At 42.7% G+C, this 23,562-nt stretch overlaps 2 protein-coding genes across 11 annotated transcripts in view; one reads left to right on the top strand and one right to left on the bottom strand.

Moving 5' to 3' along the window:
* slc6a2 (solute carrier family 6 member 2) overlaps window positions 1–23,562 on the top strand; it is a 161,125-nt gene that overhangs the window by 131,121 nt on the left and 6,442 nt on the right. The window lies entirely within an intron of this gene.
* Window positions 4,418–23,562, bottom strand: part of celf6 (CUGBP Elav-like family member 6) — a 136,190-nt gene continuing 117,045 nt past the window's right edge. For 3 of the 10 annotated variants that reach the window (XM_084037557.1, XM_084037560.1, XM_084037566.1), the window contains 8 exons: window positions 22,677–22,850; window positions 21,606–21,753; window positions 20,243–20,392; window positions 19,392–19,454; window positions 18,721–18,801; window positions 15,402–15,545; window positions 11,154–11,303; window positions 4,418–5,433 (listed from right to left, as the gene is read on the bottom strand). In XM_084037557.1, the coding sequence (XP_083893683.1) occupies window positions 11,176–11,303; window positions 15,402–15,545; window positions 18,721–18,801; window positions 19,392–19,454; window positions 20,243–20,392; window positions 21,606–21,753; window positions 22,677–22,850 (888 nt within the window). In that variant the 3' untranslated portion in view covers window positions 4,418–5,433; window positions 11,154–11,175. The remainder of the gene's footprint in view (window positions 5,434–11,153; window positions 11,304–15,401; window positions 15,546–18,720; window positions 18,802–19,391; window positions 19,455–20,242; window positions 20,393–21,605; window positions 21,754–22,676; window positions 22,851–23,562) is intronic. The other 7 variants (XM_084037562.1, XM_084037564.1, XM_084037563.1 and 4 more) reach the window with 5 other exon arrangements.

Here is a 23,562-nt window from a genome sequence, read left to right as displayed (position 1 = left end):
GCTTAAAAGAACTAAACCTCTCCTAGATCCCTGCACTGCTGTGGATACATTTTATAGTGACATCATTGTCCCACAGAGTTGGGCTTCTCAACACAAGCTGCTATACAGCCGTCCTCTGTTTTTTTGTGTTTATAGGCTATTTACATTAAGGAATAAAAAAAGTCTTTGTCTTCGTTACCGTCAGCCGTGTCGTTTAAGGTAATTGCACAACTCTAGCAATCCACTGTGCGTAGTTGGATGGAGAATGGCCTCTTTTAGTTTGCTTGTTTGTTACCTGTTGGAATTGGATGGCGATACTATAAATCCAAAGCACAATTTAGGCGGTTCATCAGCCCTTCTGCTGGCTCAGCGCTTCCCCGCGATGGGACCTCATATTTCGTGATTCTGCTCGACCTCCCTCAGGATCAGGGGTAAGGCAAGGCTCTGAACCTCTCCACTAATCATGACATCATAGCGCCTGATGCCCTGAGTATTGGGAGTGATTTTGTGGAGTTTCAGTTTAGCACACAGCACCCCCACCACCCGGTTGCCCATTTCCACCTCCACAATTTTCCAATACGAAATCCCATTTCCACAGCAAAACCCTCTCTCTGCGCCAAAGTGAGATGACGGAAAAGCTCCCTCCCAAATCAGCCATTAAATGAGAGGCATTAATTTCTTCCCTCCTGTCCAACAGGTTCCTTTAATTATCTCTCCACTTTCAGTCAATTACATTTCACTTCCTTTCCCTGACAATCACTGCTATTTTAGGGTGAGTGTTATGCACCCAGGGGGTTGGAGACTCATAGACATGCTCCAGCAGTTCCCTGCTCGGCCCGCCATTGGTTGGTGCCCTCTAAGGATTCGTCCTCCTCTAGAGGACTGACCTCATGAGCAGTGGTGTAGTGGCAACTGAGGAAACGGGTATACTACATGTATATACCTCCCCCCCGATTTTTCATTTAATGACGCAAGGTCAGAGTCGGTACATGCATCAGTGGCAGAGAAGCAACTGGCTGTATTTGCGCACTAAACCAATGATTGTGAGATGCTAAATAAGGTCAGTCGTGTGGCCACAGAGAAGAGAATCCATATGCTTTCGGGGGTATGGACATAATGTTTGACATTGCCTTGTAGGTTCTGCCTGGCGTGCTAAATGCTGCACTCTCACAATTAATTTGATTCATACTAATTCCTTTAGGCTATAATGCCAAGTCAAATTTTCTATTTGTAAATGAGAGGACAAAAATCAAATGGCATTTTGGCAGCAGCTTGGTGAGTGCCTGCTGGGCTGACATTTGTCATTGCTCTTAGAGGTGAAACGTGGCCTCGACTAAATACCAGACCAAGGCAAGCACAGACTTATGTCAATAAATGGGGCGGGTGGAAACAAGAACTGTCTTTTCTTGTTTTGGAAGTTCGTAACTATTTCTGTTTTTAATGCACATCCCTTCAGTAACAGCCTCCCCGGGGCGTCAAAGTAATAACAGCACCCTTGTTAAAAGTGTTGTAGTGCTGATTTCCCATCGCCTAATTTAGCCCTGGCATAGCAGAGATGCTACATGAACACTGCACTGTTAGCCAAGCAGACAGCAGGATGCTGAGGCTAGGCTGGGTTTTTTGGCTCGCTGGGAGCTCAACCTGCCATTAGCAGTGGGAACTAGTACAGCATCTGATAGAAGACGAGGATCACGTTCAGCCTGACAGACCCTCGCTCGCAGAACATATTCTAAAGATGGCCGAGACAAGCTGCAGGGAATTTCATTGCTCGTGGAACATTAGATTTGCTATCGATTATTTTAGCTTCACATGAATTAATGAGCACAAACGGTTTGCAGAACGTGGTTTTGTTCGGACCTGCTTCACTTCACTCCAATTCATGTAGCTTCCTGCATTTCCACATAAAGTCTGATCAAGGGCTGAGGAAGGAGGGCTGGGTTTTTACCCTACTTTTATTTGAAGGCAGTTTTATTTTTTTGATGGGCATCATTTTGTATCTGAAGAACTATGCATCAGACATTCTTTCAGCATTGAATGCTGTGCTTTGCAGGTGTCCCAGCAGGGATGCAAGCAAGAGAAAGAAATAACTGTATTTTCTATTTTGTAAAATATTGTGGCGTCTGAAGAGATAATTGAGACACAATTACATGCTGAAAGAAGAAGCACAATGACGCGGGCCTCGCCGCAGCTGCTTCTACAGAATTGAGGATTTCCAGCAAAATTGTTGGGTTTCGACCTGACTGAAAGCAACTGTCGTCGCAACATTTGTGCTAAAGGAAAAAAAAGAAAACGGTGACATACATTTTATCTTCTGCCTTTCTCTTTTCATTTTTGCAAATGTCAATGTACTTCCTGATGTTAACACCTCGCTACAATGTGGTAGGTTTTCTCCCACATCCTCCGGCGCCTCTTCGGGTAAATTCGACAGTATTATTGGTGCCAGGTCAGCTGTCGGCAGCCTTGCCAGGGAGTAGGCACAAACATAACTCTCTCTAATCTTCCTTCTGTCATCCATGTGCATTCAGGGGACCATCTCTCCCGTCAATTTGGTCCAAGTGATTATCTCGGTGATTTTTCACTTGGTTGCTGCTAATGTATAGAGGCTGGTGATTACAGTGTGATTAGAGGGAAAGGTGAAATAGCATGTCTAATACGGTGCAGGCGATAATTGAAGGGTAGTGAGTAGAGACATTAGCCAGGTTTGAAAATGCTGTTCCAAGGGGAGAGATGCTGAGGAGTTGGGCTAATGTTTGGAAAGGCATGGCTACCGGGGAGAGGGGGGGGACCAAATCGAGACCTTCTGCTTATTTAAATGACAAAGAATTGTAGAGGATTGAAGAATCTGCTGGCACATTTTTCACCTTCAGTGATTTCGAGTTTATTCGTTTGCTTTTCTCTCTAAAGAAAGCTAGAGAACGAGGGAGGGAATTGCAAGGAAAGGATTTTCAGTAGTAAATAGGAACTAGTTGGACTGAAGTCACGAGATCCCCATCCTATTAGAACCCTTTAGTCCCGTTCTTTGAAAGCATATAGCATGGATATTTTTGTCACCAGGAGCTTGATTACAGCTTCTAATGTTCTGGATTAAGTCATTGGGTAGCATCCTAGAAGCATCAGTTTAAAGGATCTCAATGTCATGTTTGGTTGTTGACTTCCTCTCTTCAGCTCCCGCTCTCCTTTTTTTTCCCCGCCTAACCATGCCTCTTACAGCCAGCTGCCAGTGCTCAAAGGGCTGGTGTACGGATGTGAGCTGGTGTTCGACAGAGAAAATTGGGAAGTGTTCAGAGTGACTGATACAGCGTCGCTCTTCCCTGTAGACTCATTCCAAACGTATTGATCTGCTTTTAGAGAAGAGCCTGCATCCAGAGCTCTAAAACAGTCAAAATAAAGGCTACGGGACCCTAAATCAAGACATGACAGTACTCCAGTGCTTTACTCTGTCCTGCCTGGCGTCGGTGTCGGAGAGGCTACAAGCGAGCTGAACGATGCTTAAGGGTGACTGTTAGATCTAATTTAGATATAGTATGTTTAAGCAGTATTTTTTTTTTTTTTTCATTGGCTTTATGTATAATATATGAAGAAAGCAGGACGGGGAACATGTTAATAGTGGAATTTACATTATATTTGACAGGGCTAAATCAGCTCTAAAAGCCTGCTCTCCTTTGCCATCAATACAGTAAATCAAGTTTGTCTTAAGAGAAATGTTTGTATCTATCAAGAGAAGAGGCATTTTTTTTCTCAATCTGGAGTTTTGTAGCAACTCCAGTGGACACATATCCTTGGCATGCCACTTATATTAAATCCTGGTTGTTTTCAAATGGGCATACTTAAGGTTTTTGACAGAATCCCAACGCCATGTATTTGTGTACGGAGTTCGTTCTGCTGGCAGTTTCAGTAGCTGTCACCTTACTCCTCCTCCTTCTTCTCTGTTGCCTTCGTGACCATCCATTTGTCCATCCCTCTTAGTAGAACCGTCACCCTTGAACAATTTGTGGCTTCAGAATTCACACTCCTTGTTGCAATACAAAAGGTAAAGAAAAAAAAAAAAGAAAAAAAAAATTACACCCCATGTCCATTTTGCTTGGTCTTTACAGTGGATTGTCGCTTGAACACAAAGGCTAATGTGTAGCCTTAAACGTCTGCACCCTGTCCAGCACAGACATTAGTAAGTTCTGTCTTTTTTTTCACTTGCCATTCTTTTTTTTCTTTTTTTCTTCATCCAGAACAGTCTGTTCATTGCTGTCAGAGAGTGCGGTGACTTGTATATCGTGATGAGCGAGATATCCAGTGGCTGATACCTTTAACATCCAGGAAAAAGAGTCATTGCGTACAGGAGCAGATCAATGTCCCCCCCCCCCCCCCCCCCCCCCTACACCAGCCCACCCCACACCCCTCAACCCCTCTTTTCATTACAACTTCAAGTATTATTTTTTTAAACAACAGCAAAAGTTAGCAAATCTACATTTTTTTCTAATCTACTTTACTATTCTACAACCTGGCGCTAAATCAGCATCCAGAGCAAAAGATCACCCCCTATACTACGATGCCATGTCTTTTTTTTATACATTATTTCCATTTTCTTTTATTCATACTTACAGTAGGCCACTGGATATTGATTTAATGTTTTTTTTTTTTTTTTACTACGAGTAAATTGTAATACTTGCAGCTACAAGGTATGAGTTTTTTAAATATATATTTATATATTTATATATTTATATTCTTTTAAAAAGCGTTTAGTCCTTTGGTCCCTATTTCCTAAGGAATGATGCATGTAAATTATCCTGGATTCTCCTCTTCTCTCCTCTTCTTCTCCTTCTCCTGCTTCTTCTTCATCATCTTTTTCTTCTCATTTTCTTCTTTGATCCAGAGCTTGCCCTGTCACAGAGCACAACACCTGTGTAGGCACAAAAACCAAAATGGCAGCAGGCTGGTGTGTGTTTGTGTGTATATGTGTGTGCGCGCACACGCATGTGTTTGCGTCAGTACTTGAGTTGGCATTTGCACGTATTTATACATGTACAAAGTTTTTTTTTTTTTCTCTTCATTTTTCATTTTTTTAAGTGTAGCATCTTTAAATATGTATGTTTGGCTTGTTATCTGTGTGTATGTGTGTTTATCTATATCCTGTGTCAGTATGCATGCTTTGAGCATAATGAGTCTATAAAGGTTTTTTTTTTTTCCCCATCATGTCTAAAAAACAGCAGCAAAAAGTTGGTCTCTGCAAAAAATCGTCTTCCACAGACGCCCAAAGCAAAACAGGGAAAAAAGAGGCATTTGCGAAGAAAAAAAAAGAAAAAGAAAACACAACTCTGGGATCCCTCTCTCAGTCACCCAATATTTCAGCGGGTTTCCAGCTGGATCAAGGGGCCACCCTTCCTTCATGATATGTAGCAGAGCAAGAAGTCTTTGTACTTTTACTGCACTTGTGGAAATAAGGTGTTGTGGCCCTTCATCCTGTGACAGAGAGAGAGAGGAGAGAGGAGAAAGAGAGGGGAGAATAAGGAGAGTGGATTCAGCGAGGCTGCGGCAAACATGCTCAGGGTTGCTGGCTCCTGGTTATCACACAGACTGACAGGCACAGCCAACAGCATGAGAAACAGACGGGGAGGAGAGGGGGGAAAAAAACGAGGAGCGTGTCAATCAAAACCAGAAATAAGTGGACTAGAGGTGGGGTGGGAGATTTGTGTTTTAACCATATGGAACAGACATCCACACTGTGACAGCACTAATCCAAGGAAGGGCCTCATTTAAACTGACTACGTCTCCCCGCGTGAAAATAAATACGGCTGAATGTTGCCTGACATGTTGCTGCCATTCATCCTATTATTAATTCATTATGGACAAACTACCAAGAGAACAAGGAGGAAACATAAGGAAAACAAGACGGGACGTGTGGGTGTTAAAACTGTGTAATGATTATGACAGAAAAAAACGATGGTTCGTCCAATATGAAAGTAACCTCTAATGAGGACCCCGTGAAAGTCCAATCTCATAACCCCAGCCCAGCCCTTGTGCTTACTTAAAATGCCGCATTGTCACTAAATGCGCCTGTGCTGCTGTGATTTGGATATAAAATATCTAGTTTGCAGCCTATCATCCCTAATATGTTGTGAGCTATGATGTGGGTGAAGAAAGGCTACACGAAATCACAGCAAATCACTCTCTGGGAGCGAACATGAAAGAGGCTGACTTTGTGATGGGGAACACGCGTGCCCGGATGCTCTTTGTTCTACCTTTCCGTTCCTGTAAATGAGCTTGTTACCGTTTCATAATAGGTCTGCTTTTTAGACGTGAGAGCGGAGATTGTAGCTTATTTCTTATGTGCGCCGAAAGCGAGCCCAGCCATTAGCAGTAGAAAGCACTAAGAGGCCCGATTACAGATGCACTCTTTTCTAAGCCACTAGCGCTATAAATTCTACCACAGAACGGAAAAAAATGCACAGTGGCTTTAAAATGGACTTTCTCCCCCTCAAGTAAACAGCTTCTTTGCAAGCATCGCAACCTCTAACTTTGTCGTATAATAAAGAATTCATTTTTTTCTTCACACGCTTTTTGTCCCAGCATTATGCCCTCCCACCGCACTGCCACCTACTAAGTTGTTCCATAAAAGGCACCTGGAAGTTAAGAGGCATAGTTGATGCCAGAAAGACCTCATCCCTACTGGCTTGGCTAGACCCCCCCCCCCCCCTGACTTCATTGGATAGACTATGGGAGGGAGAGTCACCTGCAGGGCTTCTGAAAGAATAGGGCAGTACGAGTTCGATGAAAACGACTAACTCTTATCAGGGGTTTGGCCTGGAGGGATAGAAACAAACTCACTTAGAAAGAAAGGACCTTTTTCACTGTGAATCTGTTCAGCGGCCTTTTATTCTGACAGAGCCAGTAACAATTATATCCGATCCGAGGCACAAAAACCCAAGCTAATTTATCTGGTGGCGTAGTCCTACTTTAAAAACAACAGGCAGCAGCAAATACTCATCCCGGGTATTTGTATTTTGTCCTCTTTCTGCAAGCCTGCTGACAGCGCGGCTGTCTGGTGGACGCATTTTGGCCACGTGGGTCTGCAGCGCTGCCTGCAGCTCCGCTACCACAGCGTAATTGGTTTGCGTCCTCATAAATAAATAAATGGGGAAGTGATTCTCATGTTAGGTAAACAAAACAATCTTGCAGAAGTACTCCCTGTGCAGAAGGAATCCACGGAGAAGTGGAGTGTCAACATTTGCCTGTGCTCTCTGCGTGAACGGAGGAGATTTAATTGGCTGCACAAACACGGGGTCATCTTGACCGTCTCTCAACTAAACAGCTGTCGAATTGGGAGATAAGAAGGCAAAGGAACGCCGTCCATGTGAAGAAATGCAGAAATGAGAGAAAAGAAAAATACAACACATCCATACACATGAACCCCACGAGAGAGAAAGTAAAACATCACAAGGGCACACGGTACGATAGCACAAAGGGTTGAAGGCCACTTCCAGTTATAATCAACCAACCAGTCAGCACATCAGTTACATCATGTACAACAGGTACCAGCCAAGAGAGGCGTCATTTTACTGCACTCCACAAATTGCCAATGTACAATATACAGTATATAAAAAGGAGGTTAGAGTATAAAGAGAGTTTAGAGATATCAATCAACGCCACGTCATGCAACGTAGTCACAGTCCCACCACATGACGTCATCCAAAAGAAAATGACACCATGGGTTCAACTTACAGCTGTGGGAAACTGGCCCCATGACAGGTGTGTGGGTGGGGGGAGTGGCTATAGCGGAGAAAGGCCACCTCACACTGTGATTGGCCATGTCAGGTTGCCAGGTTGGTGCGGGTGCAAAAGAAGGAAAGAAACAAGTGGGATTTTCTTTTCCTTAAGTCAGAATTTCAAAGCACCCTTTCCATACGTATTCCACACACTCACGTATTCTGCCTGACAAATGAGGTTATTAGTTATTAACATAAAAAAACAGAATTGACAAGTAAAACAGAAATAAGCGAACAAATAATCTTCAACACAGCACAAACGGCGGCCCTTTTCATGTGCTTCAATGTGGTGGTGAAATATTCTCAGGCTGACAACATTTGCAGGTTAAAAGGTTGAATTGATGTGTTTTTATATTCACAAAGATAACCCTTAAGGCAGAAATGCATATTTCAGGAAGTTGTCCTGTCTACAGTAATTGGATTTGCCTTGCATTGTTTGCTATGAGGGTGGCCGTACAGTGAGTGCTTCAGCTTTTTTGCATTAAGTTTATCTTTAAGACACAGAACGCAATTTCAGAGTAGCAGGGCTCCTGAGACCAGCCGAAGAGAATGCTGTCTGATCGTGTTTTTAATTCAACTTCAAAGCGAAATCGTCAGTATTAGAAGAAAAAAAGGGGGGCTTCTGAAGTTATCTCCATATTGAAGTTTTTACCTAAGGAACACACACACACACACACACACACACACACACATGCACACACACACACAAAATCATAATTTAAGTTTCACCAAAGTTTTTCATCATTATAATTCAGTTGGATTTGAAAATTAAACGGTAGCAGTTGAACTTTACTTATTTCAGTCTTTTGCTCAAGAACTCCATGTGCTCTCTTCCACAATAGGGGCAATACATGCATATAAAAAAGAAAGTTCTTTAAAGTTGGTTGGTCAATTTTCCCATATCCAGGTTGTTAATATAAGATCCTTCATGGTTTAAAAAAAAAATCTATAAACCAGGAGCTGGCTTCAGAAGCCCCACTGGGGCATTTTTTTCTTTAATGTTTTCATCGGATTGCTGTTGGTTTTGGTCTATTGGTTTTCCTTAACTCAACAACAGAAGTGGTGTAATAACAGAAGAAAAACACAGAGATAGATTGAACCAGACCAGAGAAAAAGGAGAACTTGAACACACACACACACACACACACACACACACACACACTTCCTGAGAAAGTGATAGAATGTTATTGCGGGAAATGTCTGTACTTGGAGACATTCTGAGTACATCTCAATGACTGTCCTGTCATTCTATGCTGTTGGAGGAGATTTTCCATTTGCACCTCATTGATGTGCTATACTAAATCAAAATCCAAACCCTCAAAGCCCCCCCCCCCCCACCCCTCTTTTCAGGGTGTCTGCTTTGAAAGCCTCTCTTCAATTAGCAGGACACGGCTCTATTCAAATGCTATCAGGCAAGAGATAAAGGGAGCATCTATCATTTGTATTGCATACAACCTTCCATTAATGCCATCTTGTGGCTTTTAAAGAGTCACATCTAAAACAAACAAATGGTATTACCGTGCTTTTATTTATGGAGGAATATAATCCAGGCTTATGCTATTGTAATGAAAAGTTGTCTAGGCAATTGGGCGAAGAGAGCATGCATCTATATTATTTTGCGTTGGCAGCTGCACTTTGTAACAGATGGGTGATGATTCTTTGAATCAAGGCTGACACTGTGAAATTAGTCTTTATTGAAGGATGGCGCCACTTTAAGTAAACCTTCTTTTTATTATTTTGTGTGAAAGCGCTGTGTTTTAAAGAGCTAAAAACCGGGAACTGTTAGAAATTGACATCTGTTGGCAGATATACTATCTGCACAAGTAGGTTACCAAAACAAAGCTTTTCTTGCTTGCTCTGATTTCATACTCAAAAAATAAAATAAAAAGCAAGCATCGTTAAAAAGTAAAAAATAGTAAAACAGTCAGATAAATATTCAAATTCCCAACTATTCCTTAATGGATCACCTTGATTTCCGTAGGTTTTTATTTTAACTTTAAATAGTTAAGATGGTTTTTAAACACATTTTCCTATAATTTTATTTCCCCAGCACAACACGCGCAACATGGGTCTTTAAATGAAAATGTTATTCGGTGTTAAAACACAATTTCCTGCTGTTTATTTCTATGTATTTATGTTATGCATGCAGCTGATTGAAATGAGATATGAGTGCATATGCACATTGGATGCTGTTTCTTTGCAATGTTTTTGCTATTTGTGAGAATTGGCAAACAATAAATGATGGATTATGAAAATGGACTATGTCTGTTTTAGTTGACAAGAGTTTGGTGCAGCATCATCACTTGCACTAACCAAATGGTGCTTAGTGGTGTTGGTGCTGTTCTCCGCACATTATAAAAAAGCCACTGCAGTTTGTGGGGCGACTAAGTGCTTTTCCATTAAGCGTCTTTTTGTTGATTTATTTCCTGGAGCCCAAACTTTTCTTTCACACAACATGCATTTACTCATCACGCTCATCAGCAGTCTTGTGAAAATTTGTTCTACTATAAATCTGCTCTGTATTACCGTGCGTCTCTTTGATGCATTTTCCTATGAGGTTCAACTGAAAAGGCCCATAGATTTTAATAAGCAGCTGACAGAAATCTAAAGCAGAGCTATTGTAGCAGAGCTATTACTGCTATTTGGTTTCATGAATTTGTAGCTCCACAACTTGCATCGATTCTCAACGCCATCCTCAGTAGACGGGTGATTATGCACAGCTGGGTATTGATGATGTCATTGCTTTTGCGCTGGAGTGTCCTGCAGGTACAATTAGATTAAAAACCCCAGAAGAAACAAAAAGCAATTCAGTGGAGCAGGGCAACCTGACACAACATATCAGAGGTTGATTCTGTGTAGACGGCCTGTGCAATCGAGAAACTGGTGCTCTGACGCTTTCACGGCAGGAACTAGCTGTTTTTAATATGTAAAAAAAAAAAAAAACACTGTCCCTCTGATGTGAAATGAAATTTACATACATTTTTTTAGCTCAGATAATGACTAGAGAATTGGAATTTTACCTGTTTCCCTATTGACCAAATGTATTACTAAAGTAGGTAGGTCATACCTTTTGTAGTCGTATTAATCTGATATATATGTATATGCATATTTCAACAGAGGATCTTTTTATTCAAATAATGGGTGATGATGTTTCTAGTTGGATAACTGGGGAGTTGTTGTAGTTACTTTAACATTTGTAAGATATTGATGGTTGAATACAACTCAATATTTAATATATTAAACATATTCGGCTTAATAGTATTTAAGATTTAAGGTTTAATTAAGATTTGGGCCAATGCGCTCTCAGATATTCACATCTGAAGCAACAACTTTTAACCATTCCAAGTGAAGTGGACAGTTTGCTTTGAGAACATAGCATGTTCAGCACAGTGTATTATGGCATGGGTGCTACTATACCTGGGTATGGACAGCAGACGAGTCAGTAAGGTCGGTTGGCATCCTTTGGCCGCTTTAGCTGCACCTTCAGCCTCTTCATGCCTATCTGAAAGCCATTCATGGCCTGGATAGCGGCTTGAGCACTGGACGGGTTATCAAAACTCACAAAGCCTGAAACAAGAACACAGAACAGGAGAGAGATGGGGAGGGGGGGGGGAGAAAAATGGGAAAATGAAAAAAAAAAGAAACAACACATGAGGCGAGAAGAATGGGGGTGAGATGAGAGAAACAGGAAGAAGACAAAGGGAGAGTGAACGAGACAGGGAGCAAAGACAGGCGAGATGAAAGAGAAAGGGGAGAAGAAGACCCTTTTTAACTCTCAACAATGACACAACAATAGCTCTTTGTTTTCTCTTTTCAGCGGATTAATTGAAAATCTTTGAATTAAAAAGATTACTTAAAATACCACAAAGGCTAATAACACAGATATTCAAAATCAAACGAAAGGAGAGCTGTTAGGAGCCGCGAGTTTAACTCGAGCGGAGAACAAAAAAACATGAAAAGGTTTTTCAAAGATTAGAGAGGGAAAAAGAAGTCTCATGTTACGTGTGGATTTTTTTCAGAGCAAAGTCTGTGAATGTTACCTGGGTGTTTGAACTTGGTAAGAGTGGCAGGGCCGTGTGTGTGTGTGTGTGTGAGACTGAGCATGTATCTGAGTAAAGAGTAAAGGGCACGGGGGTCGTGACGACATGCTAGGAGCAAGGTGTGTAGGACGGAGGTGCCTGCTGCTCTGAGTTATCACCTGGGTGTCGAGGCGGAATGAGCCCACAGCTTTCCACACCGGGACTCCTTGCCTGCTCTTATCAGACACCTCCGTGATTGACGGCCCGAATTTTCCGCCTGCCAGCTGATTTGATCACACCGCTATGGGTCCAATTTAATTTGGGGGGAGAGGGCAGGCTTTTGTCAGTGCGGGTGAGATAAGGCTGCCGCTTTTACAAACCCTTTAAACAAACTGAGCAGCGAGCGGCCTGTCAGTTGCCAGTGATCCCCCTCCCAATCCGGCACGCACACACACACACACACACACACACACACACGCACGCACACACGCACGCACGCACGCCTTCCCTGGCTTCAACAAATCTCCATACCTCACATTTACATCCGCATGCCAAAAAAGGAGATAGGATGCTGGGGGTCAGTGTACGGGAGGAGAGGACAAAGACTGCACTGCAAACTTTTAAATGTTTGAATCCATGAACATTAAACTAGTCTAAAAGCAGGATATTAGCTATTTGAACATGTTTACAGTTTGAGCTGTTTTTGCGAGACAAAGGAACCGGCTGATGTTTCAAATCTTCGATGCAGCACTGAGGGTGTCGTGCGGTGCAACTCAATACCCAGAACGCTACTACGGGTTGACGTGTGGCTCTCACAGCAGCCATCCATATTAGTGGAATGTCTGCATGCGTTGTGATGTTATGCATTTTTAATAAAAACAGGTTGGATCGTTGCAAACATTATTAGGTGGCAATGGGGAAAATACCAGTCAAGGACCAGGTTGAGAAGCTGAGAATGCTTCAGTGCGTAAGTCTCACATTTAGTGATGCGTTGCGGTGTTGCTCTTTGTATGATGAAAACCCTTTTCTGTACTAATGTGCATGTCTAGAGGTGAGGTCCTGGTTCAAACTGTCCACTGGAACAAGTCAGTCGACCTCCAGTTGAAGCTGCTTAATCTTCTGAAATTGTTCATCTTTATAAATGTTTGTTATAATGTTTACTTTACATTTTGTAGTGTTGATTTGGTGATTTGATTGTTCTTTTACAGAACATATATAGTTTTGGATTAGCTGTTAAAAACTATTTAAAAGTGTTACATTAAATGCGGATGCAATTAACATGGACAGTCAACTTTTCTTGAGTTAAAAGTGGGAAATGAAGCAAAAGGGCTAAAAAAAAACAAAGGTCTATCCAGTCGTCTGAAGAACTTCTGCGGCATGTATATTTTTTTCCCTATCATATCTAAAAGGAAGTGGGCTACCTACGCTAGGTGCTGTGCCTGTGTGTTATTACATTCTCAGAAGACCTTTTGAAATTCATGTTCAAGCTAAATCCAGCTAATTCCACTTAATAAGGTACGCTTTGATCACTTTTAAAAGTCAATATTGAGTGACTAAACACAAAGGATTAAGACTAATGTTATATCCATACAGTCCCTGGTTTAAGATAAACACAAGCATGGCTCCTCAACAGTAGTTGCATACATTTGCTTTATGGATGTTCTTTACGTTCTTGTGATTAAAATAACCACTCTTTTGTTATCTTATATTTTAAGTGCTTTTTGGTGTAAAGTTTTATAAATCCCGAAAAAGTCTTTTCATCATCTCACCTGTAGAAGTGTCGCTCTTTGACACATTCGTATCCCATTTTATCACAAAGCAAATACTAAACTAAACAGACATGTGTCTACATTGACAGTGATGCATCCCTTAAGAGTATACTCCAGATCCATCTCCAAATACTCCAGAAATACATCTTTTATAATAACTTCAAGTGCTCCTCCGGTGACCTTTTCATCATATTCAAATTTCCAAACATCTCGACGTCAAAGAGTGATGTCTGGTTATCTCCTCTCAAAATCCCCAAAGTGTAGTTCACCTGTGCTGCAGAGAAATCAGGCCGTGTACGCAGGGATGTTCTGCCGCCACAAGCAATTTTCTAGTATTTTCTTTAAACGCATTAATAACATTAACCAAACATTTTACGTTCTTTACCTCAATCTTCAATTTGTTTTTGCAGAATGTAAGCTGTATTTAGATGATGAATTTGACTTTAAGCGTTTTAGATTTTTAATTAGAAAAAAGTGCATTATCTATTTTAGAATATTTAATATGGTGTGCTGTTCAGAGGGAAGTGGGGAATTAAAATATTAGTTACCTTAACGCTGACTTACAGATCATTTGTATGTTATTGATATGAATGATTAACTTGTATTACAGATTTCTCCCTTTGTCTTAATTGAATACAGGGAATTCTTCCACAAACAACAATGTTATTGGCTTTGTACTAAATGTCTATTTGATATACATTGTTGCAGAAATACTGTGCATGTTTCCTCAGTCCATCCGTCTCTCTATTTTTCTATCTGTGTATATCTGTGTACACAGTTTATCCACACATGTAAAGTATATGAGTGCCCATTAACCACATCATCCATGTTAAACTCACACATTTTTAAGATGAAGTGTTCCACGTTGTTAGAGGCCTAATAACTTATCCCCCTTAATGCACAGCATCTTCTGTCTAATTTGTTAATGTCTTACAAAGGAGCCCTGGGGCTTCTACTATAAAAGGAGGGAGAATTGAGTGGGGGAAAAAAATCATCCCCACAAAAGAATCATGGGTTAAATTGCTGTTTTTCAGCCAAGATCTTAATTACAAGCCGAGGAAAATAAGCCGGTGAGACTGATGAGGTCACCGCTCCTTTGTCCTTCCCCCTTGTTGACTGACGGATAGTGATAGCGAGAGGCATATGTTTAGAGGAGAACACACAAAGGGAGAGAGAGTCCTGAGATGGACATAACGAGACAGACAAGGGTAGAGAGGAAGAGAGCCTCATAGGCATGCCATGTTGAAGAGAAACGGAAAGAAAGCCAATGCTGGGAGTCTCTCTCTCTCTCTCTCTCTCTCTCTCTCTCTCTCTCTCTCTCTCTCTCTCTCTCTCTCTCTCCCCGTCTCCTGGGTGCTGCTGTCCAACTGAATCAACAGTAAGGCCCACACCAGTCTATTATTATCTCTTTAAGCCCATGGATTCCACCTGCACTGCCTCCACCCTGATGAACTGGTTTGCTGTGTGGGAGGCGAGCGGAGGGGATGGGGAGGGGTGTTGGGATGCTGCTGGTTGCCGTGCTGGAGGACCGGGTGGCGTCTGGGGGAAAATGCTTTTCTGTTGGGTAAACGAGTCTGGGAACGGCAGAGAAGGGGAGGTGGATCCTGATTGTATTAGGAATGCTGTGATGGAGAGCGTGATGAATTGATGTGTGGAGCAAATGGCAATTGTTGGCGAGATGTTTGGGTCAGTAGCTCCACGAGGTATTCATGGCAGGTTAGGTGTGTGTTATTTTAGGCGGTTAGTGAGTGCACCTTCTCATTGAGCACTTTCCCTTTTTCCAGTGCCAAATCCCACCACCGTGCCTGCATGGGAGAACTTGTGCATTGCTATGTTCATTTTTTTATTTATTTTTCTCCCCTCCACTTTTGACTCACCGAAACATTTGCTCTGATTGGTCGCTCGGTCCACAAAGACTTTGGCGGAGATGACGTTGCCAAAAGGCAGGAACATTTGCATGAGCTCCGCATCTCCGAACTCCTGGGGCAGGTGATAAATAAACAGGTTGCAACCTTCTGGCCCTGGTGATGAGAGAAAGACAACAGGAGGGTTGCATAAATGGTGAGAGAGAGGCCGGCCATAATAACACGAGTGGAAAAAAATGACTCAATAAAGCAATCAAGACAATAATCCAAGGAACACAGGAGCCATGTAAATACCACATACTGATTATGTTACCCGTGGCACAAATAACAGTTGTTTTAAACCTAGTTATTATAGAGCACACACCTTCATCCTATTTTTAAAGCCCTGTAAGGTCATGCACATTGTTTGGTTTGGTCAGCTCTTTTTAAGCTTTCTATTTGGCATAAAATCTGTATCTAGATCAGCGGCACTTAAATACATAATATTAACTGCTAATTTTGAGAATTGTCTCAGAAAGTGTGCAGGCAATTGCTGTGCACATGTAAACAGCTGTAGAGAAGCAGAGATATATGTAAAAGAGATAAACAGCCAGAGATTTAAAAAAGGCAGAGGCAACAGGAGGGAGTAAAAAAAAAAAAAAAAAAAAACGCAAGAGATGTTGATTGGAAGAGAAAGATAAAGACGGTTGTATTGAGAAAGAGAAACGCTGAGACACAGAGGAAGAGAGAGGGGGGGGAGGCCGAACACAAGCCAAGTTTTTGTCCCAATTACTCTGTGACAGTAGGACTGTCTTCCAATCTCTCTCTATCCCTCCACACTCATCCACCCAGCTGCCACATGTTGTACAGGCCAATCTGGATAAAGGGAGGAATGGACTGGAGAGAGAGAGAGAGAGAGGGAGAGAGAGAAAGAGATGTGATGGACTGAGGGACAGTATGCTTGCAGCTGGCTGCCTGGCTAACGTTCTCCCCTGTCTCATTGCTCTGGGTGATAGCATGACGAGATGAGAGCGGGGCTGGTGAGAAGGCTGATAAGAGGGCTGCATCGGTGGCTGGCTGTACGGCTGCTTTGCCTCGGCAAGATAGAGGACACACACACACACACACACACACACACACACACAGGTTGACAAAGTGGGAATTTGTTTATTTTTAACAGTTAAAGGCTGAAGCTCACTTCTGTCTGTTTGGTTTTATGTGGTTTAGAGAGTTCATGCTGTGAAAAGATGTGTTTTGTTTGAGGGGACGAAATGTGTTGATAGGCTGGATTTAACTGCAGTTGTTCCGCTACTTCCTGCAAACCTAACACCACTTCTGGTTGATTTGCAAATCCAAAAAGGCCCAAAATACCTAAAATTATTAAATAAAGTAAATAAAGTTTTTTATACTATGCTAACTAACTTGTACAATTAATATGTTGTCCACAGTGGGAAAATGGCTGATATAATATAAGTGTATAATGATCTGTAGCTCATGTTGGTTACTTCTTCCGGCTGCAAGGTTTTGAAAGGGGAACTACCGATTTTGCACATCAAAATCTGTTTACAGGTCTTGTGGAGTGTGAATGAATATGTTGGAAAAAAGGAAGTGTTAAGCCCTTTGTGGCTCCAGAGGGAGCTGCACAAAGTCTGTTAAATTTCCTCAAGTGAAGTCACTTGAAGTCAGCGTTAGTTGGAGCTGAAGACCACAAGTCACACCTCTGTATCCTGCTCCTCATCCACACTTGAGTCTATAGGGACTGAGGTCTACATTAGCTGCTACCAGTATTATAAATGTGAAACCCTGCACACACACTCAGTTAGTTGTGGAAAATATAGAGACCAGGATTTGACAAGAACGCACAATGTATGGCATTCACCTCGAACCACCCTGAAATGATCTTATTAGAGTCAGCAGTGATGTGTTCAACCCTCTTGAAAGGGTTCTTGTTATTCCCATCATGGGCAGATGTGTTGAATTTGATATGGAACAAAATTCAAAATTCTCTATGCAGGTGAAACCTTGATACTTGTTTTTGTAACCAGTGTGTTTGCTCCACTGACTGTAAACCTTTTAAAAATAATTTTGTTATCCATAAGCATTTAACAGCACTGCATTTTCTGGTTTATCCATGAGTTGACATTTGTTGTGTCAGTAAGTGTTGCTGTCTAAGATGCTTCTCTGATGTGGGAAAAAAAAAGACACAATTTGAAAGAGTACAGTGAAGATTTGTCTGGTTAAAATCACTTTTTGGGATTGGAGGGGGGGAGGTTAGGGGGATTTTATTTCTTGACACAGACACAGACTGATAGATTGTATTGTTGCAATTGTTTGCTTTCCGAGGGAGGTTGAAGCTGAGGCTAGACGCTGCCTGTGTATTCAGGTTTAGGTGTCTCTTGTTAAATGGCAGGGCTGCAGACTGTGGCAGTGGACTGAGACAGGCTGGGAGTGCAGCCAAAACCCAGAGGAGGCCAGAACTCAGACAGGCCCCTGGCTCAACCAATAATAGCTGTGTGTGTGTGTGTGTGTGTGTGTGTGTGTGTGTGTGTGTGTGTGTGTGTGTGTGTGTGTGTGTGTGTGTGTGTGCACGTGTGCATGAGTGTGTTTGAGTGAGAGAGTGCGTGTGTCATCATGACTTCTATAGTTCTCGCTAATGATGACAATGTTTAAAGGTAGCAGTGAGCGATGAGATGTCCTTAACCATTATGTCTGCATGTAATGCCAATAAGCCGCTGACATGTGAGGATAAGCCGGCGTCTACACTTTATTCACACCCTCCTGCAACCGTGACCCTGGCATGCACTTACACTACAGAAAAATTGCAAACATATACCAACTTTTTCCCTCTTGGCAATGTTGGAGCCACTCAATTTCGGAGTTCCTATATTGAATATTCATGCCACTCTATGCCGTCTCATACAATCATATAGATGAATAATTAAGACTGACAAATGGCGTCAAATAGAGTGATTTACCATCACAGTATATCCTATGCTTTATTACATTTGATGCCGTGGTATAAGAACGCGCACTAGACTAGGAATGGTAATAAATGATTATGCATGCAGCTAATTAATCTGATGAATATTTATAACCACTTAAACACATTGTAATGGACTGATTAAGCAGTCCAACGCTGCGAGTTTGAATTAGTGCAGTTTTTGAATAATGACAGAGTAACTTTCCATCTCACTGCTAATGTTCTTCTCTTTAAATGGGGAGCCTTTTTCTCACATTTTCCCCAGCCAGCTTTTTCCCTCCCTCGCTAATTCAAAGCAGCGCAGCTACATTAGAATGGAACATGGCAATTATCACCTTTTATCTTGGGTGGGCGCGCTCGTTTCGCTCTTACCTTCCCTCTGTTGCTGGGGAATGATGGTTGGTTGCTGGGGGAACGCTTGGCTGATTGGCGCATAGGCGGCAGGGTAGGCTGCTGTTGCAAAGGGAGAACCAGAGTTGAATTTTTCACATCTCCATTTTCATATTTGACACAATAAAAAACTTAAAATCATTATTCCATTGTTCATTTGCATCCTCTAGACATTGCATAAATAAATTGCATTATGGCTGCGGGCCGGGGTTCATTTGGCTGGTGGATCACTACACAAAGAGTATGGCGAAAGGCGGAGCGCAGTTCAACTAAGCAGATGCACAAAGGCAGAGAGGGAGACTTACACTGTGTTAATGAGAGCCGATGTCAGGCAGAAAGCAGTGGTTGTGAGAGGTCTATGGCATCTCTCATGTAGGAGGCTATGGCAGGTTCAGACCCTCTGCTCTCAGTGTACTTTCTTTTGGAATTGAGATTTCTTTGCGTGCGTGTGCGGGTGTATAATCAAGTCAACTGAAAATCCTTTCGCAATCCTAATGTAAAGCAGCCTAATCCGGGAGGATATTGGCTGGTTGTCCGGCTACCTCTACCTGTCATAGTGCCTACTGATGTGGCAAACAGAAAGGGAGAGGGGAGAGGGAAAACGGACAGATGGAGGAAGTGAGAGAGTAGAGGAGGTAGGAGAGAAGGATCACCTGCGTAGTGTTGGACGCCAGCATAAGCCTGTTGGAGAGGGTCGTTCACCGTTGGACTCTGTGCTGCAGAGAGACGAAAAGAGAGACAGAAAAAAAGAGGGGGGGGGGGTAAAAGCAGAAGTGATGGAGAATGGTCAAAACAGTCACAGAAGCAATGGGAAATATGGAGAGCATGTTAAAGAGCGAGGCAGAAATTGGCTTAGCTGTAGAGAACCATCAGGGGGGAAGATCACACAGGGAGTGGGAGAAATTTGGGTTGTCATATTTCAGTTCTTCAAAATGCCTGTTTGCCCCAGATGTTTGCATCAAATATTAACAACATGCCAAACAAACCACTTTGTAGTTCATTACAGTTGCAGCTGCCTTTGCATAATGCAGAAACGGGGAGTGTACGTCTGTCAATTCTTCAGGAATCAGTCCCAGACAACAGTGAGAAGCCGAGGACGGGCTTGAGACACATCGAATTAACCGTAATGTGCTGATGGATGGACTGATGGATTTATCATGATGCTGGAGCTGGCTGCTCAGAAATCTGCAACAGACGCTGTTGATTGACCCTTGAGTCTTAAACGCTTCAATTCAAATCAGAAATAAAAGATGTACTGAGAGTGTGAAGTAAAAAATGGTCTCTTGTCAACTTTTTAAACAGCGCCATGCGACATAATTCAGTTTGTCACCACTGACGTGTTGAACTCGTATCCCGGCAATTAGGTGATGTTCTTATTCAGATCAAGTGCAACGTTAGAGTGATTCACCGTACCTCCGTCAGTGCTAGAAGCTAATCATAAGTGTCAGGGTCAGAGCAACAACTGTATTTCATCTTTCTTTTATGTAGCTCTTGATTGGCTCACCTGGGTAAGGGTGGATACCGTTGGTGTAGATGGGCTCAGAGGTGGGCTGCCCATTGCTTTGAGGCGGGAGGGCACTGAATCCATTGACCCCGATAGGGGTGGCTATGCTGGGCACGGCTGTGGCGGAGATGCCAGGGGGTGTGCTGGTGCCTGCAAATAGACACAGAGTCATTACAGAAACTGCATGGTGCACGCTTCGAGACTACTTTTTTTTCACCCACAAAGGTATGAGTGTATAACAGGCACATAATTGGCCCTCATGAGCACACATTCATACCTTTTCATCCACCGTGAAGGCACAGTGTAGTTTGATTTAAAAAAAAAAAAAAGCCTGAACCAAAGATACAGGTGCTAAATCAGTCAAGGCACACTAAAAAGTGGTGTGAGGGCAGCACAGGGGGAAGAACATGCTCAACAGAACATACCACTAATAAAGGTAGCACAAAATATTAGGGTATTAGGGTCTCATTATAGGTATATAATGAGGTATAACAAGTAAGTAAGAATACCTAATGTACACTATATGTGATGCGGAGACATATGCATCTTTTTCCAACCACCTTTCCTCCTTGTGGTGATATTCTAAGTCTCTCACCTTGTCATTGCCCTTTTATGCTGATGGATTTTTATTATTTATCTAATCCAGGTGAAGGGCATTTAAGTCATGTAGGATTATGTTTGATAGGCATTACCTGGTATATGTAGGCCTTGTGGATTACAAATGCCAGCTACAGCGTCAAGCCACTTTATTTAATACATTTGCAATGACCCTGCCTTCGGGCGGCCTGCCTACTTAGTGTCGAGCCATCAAAGCTCCTCATGACAAGGGCCAAAAAGATAGTTCAGACTGGGGTCTAGGATTATCTCACTCAAATCTTTGCTCTTATATTGTATAAGCCAAGGACTCTGCATCCAAAGTCATCAGATTGGCTGTGTTCCCAGAAAACACACACACTGTCACGGAGACACAGAGGGAGAGAGTGACAGACACACACAGAGAGAGAGACACTATAATGTGGCTGCCAATGAGTGTCAAGGAATGCTGTACATCTTCTACAATTGTGCCTCATTCGGTGTGAGACACTGCTTCCTTTTAATTCAACACTGGCGATGTCTGCTTCAGCCCGGAAAATGGAGCCCACATCTTAAAAAATGTAACAAGGGCAAAAGCAGAAAGGCCTTGAATGAATACATTACTACTGCTTCTATAATTCTTGCTAATGATGAAAATGTTCCAGGGCAAGAGTGAGAAATGGAGGGAGAAGCTCTGCGCGTGTGCATGTGCCTCTGCTCTTGCACCCGAGCCAGTTAGTGTGTGTGTGTGTGTGTGTGTGTGTTTGTGTGTGAACCCGTTGGCGTATACCTGAGGACGGTGTCATGGGAGTCGCCACCAGGCCGTTGACATTGAAAGCTGCCATTTGCTGCATTTGCGCGGCGGCGATGGCTGCCATGGGGTTCAGGTAGGACCCTTGTGTTGCCGCCATCAGGGCTGCTTGCTGTTGCATCATCTGCTGTAGGATTAAAGAGCAGTGGGGGTAGAGGCGCGTGGCAAGAGGGATGGAGGGAAGGACAGAAAAGGAAAAAGGAGGGTGAAATAGCCGCAGGACCAGAGCGTGTTTACTCTCACATCTCTGTTTGCTTGGCCCGTGCCTTGTTCTCGAACAGAGTGGTCGGTGTTGCCCTGCAGCGTTGCTTCCCAGCGAGTGTAACACCGCTCTGGCCTTGTGCTCATTATACTGACACAAGATAAAGGCTACGTGGTGAGATGAGTTGAGCACGCTAGAGACTATGTATATCTATATGTAGTATATATGTAGAACTCTGCCGCGGTGGCAGAGTTAGTGGAGAGGTTGTGCGTGAGTGGGCGATTCTCACCTGTCAGGGTGAGTTGTGAGCTACTGTGTGAGTGCAAAATCTCACAGACTCCTCTGGCTGTGACTTTCATGTGTGAATATGAAATGGGGGGGGCGGGGTGGGCTGGCACCGAAAAGGGGTTGGGGGTGAGAGGGTGTGGGTTCTTGATAATGAAGTGCACCTCTGTTTGAGTGTAACAGCATATGCGTCAGTAGATGAAAAGTTAAAAAGACGAGCTCAGGGTTGGCAGCTTAAATTCACAGACAAGAGTTCAGTGAAATGCGGCAATGGAAAGTGAAGATGAAATGGATGCTCACAATTGTATGAAAGTAAAACAGTGTCTGAGCATGCAAGATAAGAAGCTTCCCTGGACAAATGAAGGGATAAAAAGACAATACAAAAAGCAGTGCAGCATTTTTCTATAAAGCCTTTGCAATTGTGGCCAAAAACAGTCATTGAATAGTGTGAATCACTTAAGGAGCTGTTCGCCGGGATTGTCGCATGCCTAGTGGGAGAAATGGTGAATTCAAACCTCAAAAAAATCACAACAGTTTTTTTGTTTTCTTTTTTTAAAGCTCACCGTCTCCTCCCCCGCCGGGCTGAGACTTACAGCATGAGAGTAGGCGCCATAGGCCCCAAACTGGATGGTCATGGGACTGAAGATGCCAAGCTGGCCTGCCATCTGGTGCATCCTGCGCAGGGTCCTCTCCTTATCAGTGTCTGCGAATTTGACCACCAGACTGGACGAGGCACCCTAGAGGGGCACACATATTTACAAGGTTAGTGGAATATGTAACTAAACTTTCATATACATGTGCAGATATGTACTTCTTTTTGATGTGTGTCTACATAAAAAAAAAAAAAAAATGGTTACATGGACACTTCTCAGTGTATTATCATGTTTCACTGGCTGCGTGGATTAACAAGGGCAAAGGAGGTAAATTGGGCTGTCAAAGTTTGAACAGAGTATGACAACTAATAACACTAACTTTTGCAACTACTATGGTTACTTTCAATCAGCAACTTTTGCAGATTGCACCTGCCACTTCAGCTGGCCAGCCAGCTGATGAGCTTGTGTTTGTTAGCCAAACTGCCTGTGTACATCCTTAGACTGAATAAATACTTATTCACTGTGGAAAAAAACTTAAAAGAGGACGAGACAATAGCACATCTTCTGTAAGAACAGGTCTATTGCTCTAGTTGCTATGTGATTCTTTGACTGGAAGCGTGCAGATATGTGAACTCATTGCACACCGTCAGTCTGGCCATAACCTGAATAGAGCCCATTTGAAAATAAGGTTGCTGAGTGCATGCGTTGCATTTCCATCTTTTGTTGCGTAGTTGAAAAATAACTATCTCAAAATGTATGCCTTTCCTTTGGGAGATGACCTACAACAAAATATGTAGAGCCGATCTGTATCAGTGCATCCACCTTCTCTTATTAAAAAAAAAACATGAGTGAGTGT

Source organism: Eutrigla gurnardus (assembly GCF_963514095.1).
Source record: "Eutrigla gurnardus genome assembly, chromosome: 1".
In the NCBI taxonomy this organism is placed as follows: domain Eukaryota; kingdom Metazoa; phylum Chordata; class Actinopteri; order Perciformes; family Triglidae; genus Eutrigla; species Eutrigla gurnardus.
Note: the sequence above shows the minus strand (reverse complement) of the source record. Positions and strands in the feature narration are given on the sequence as shown.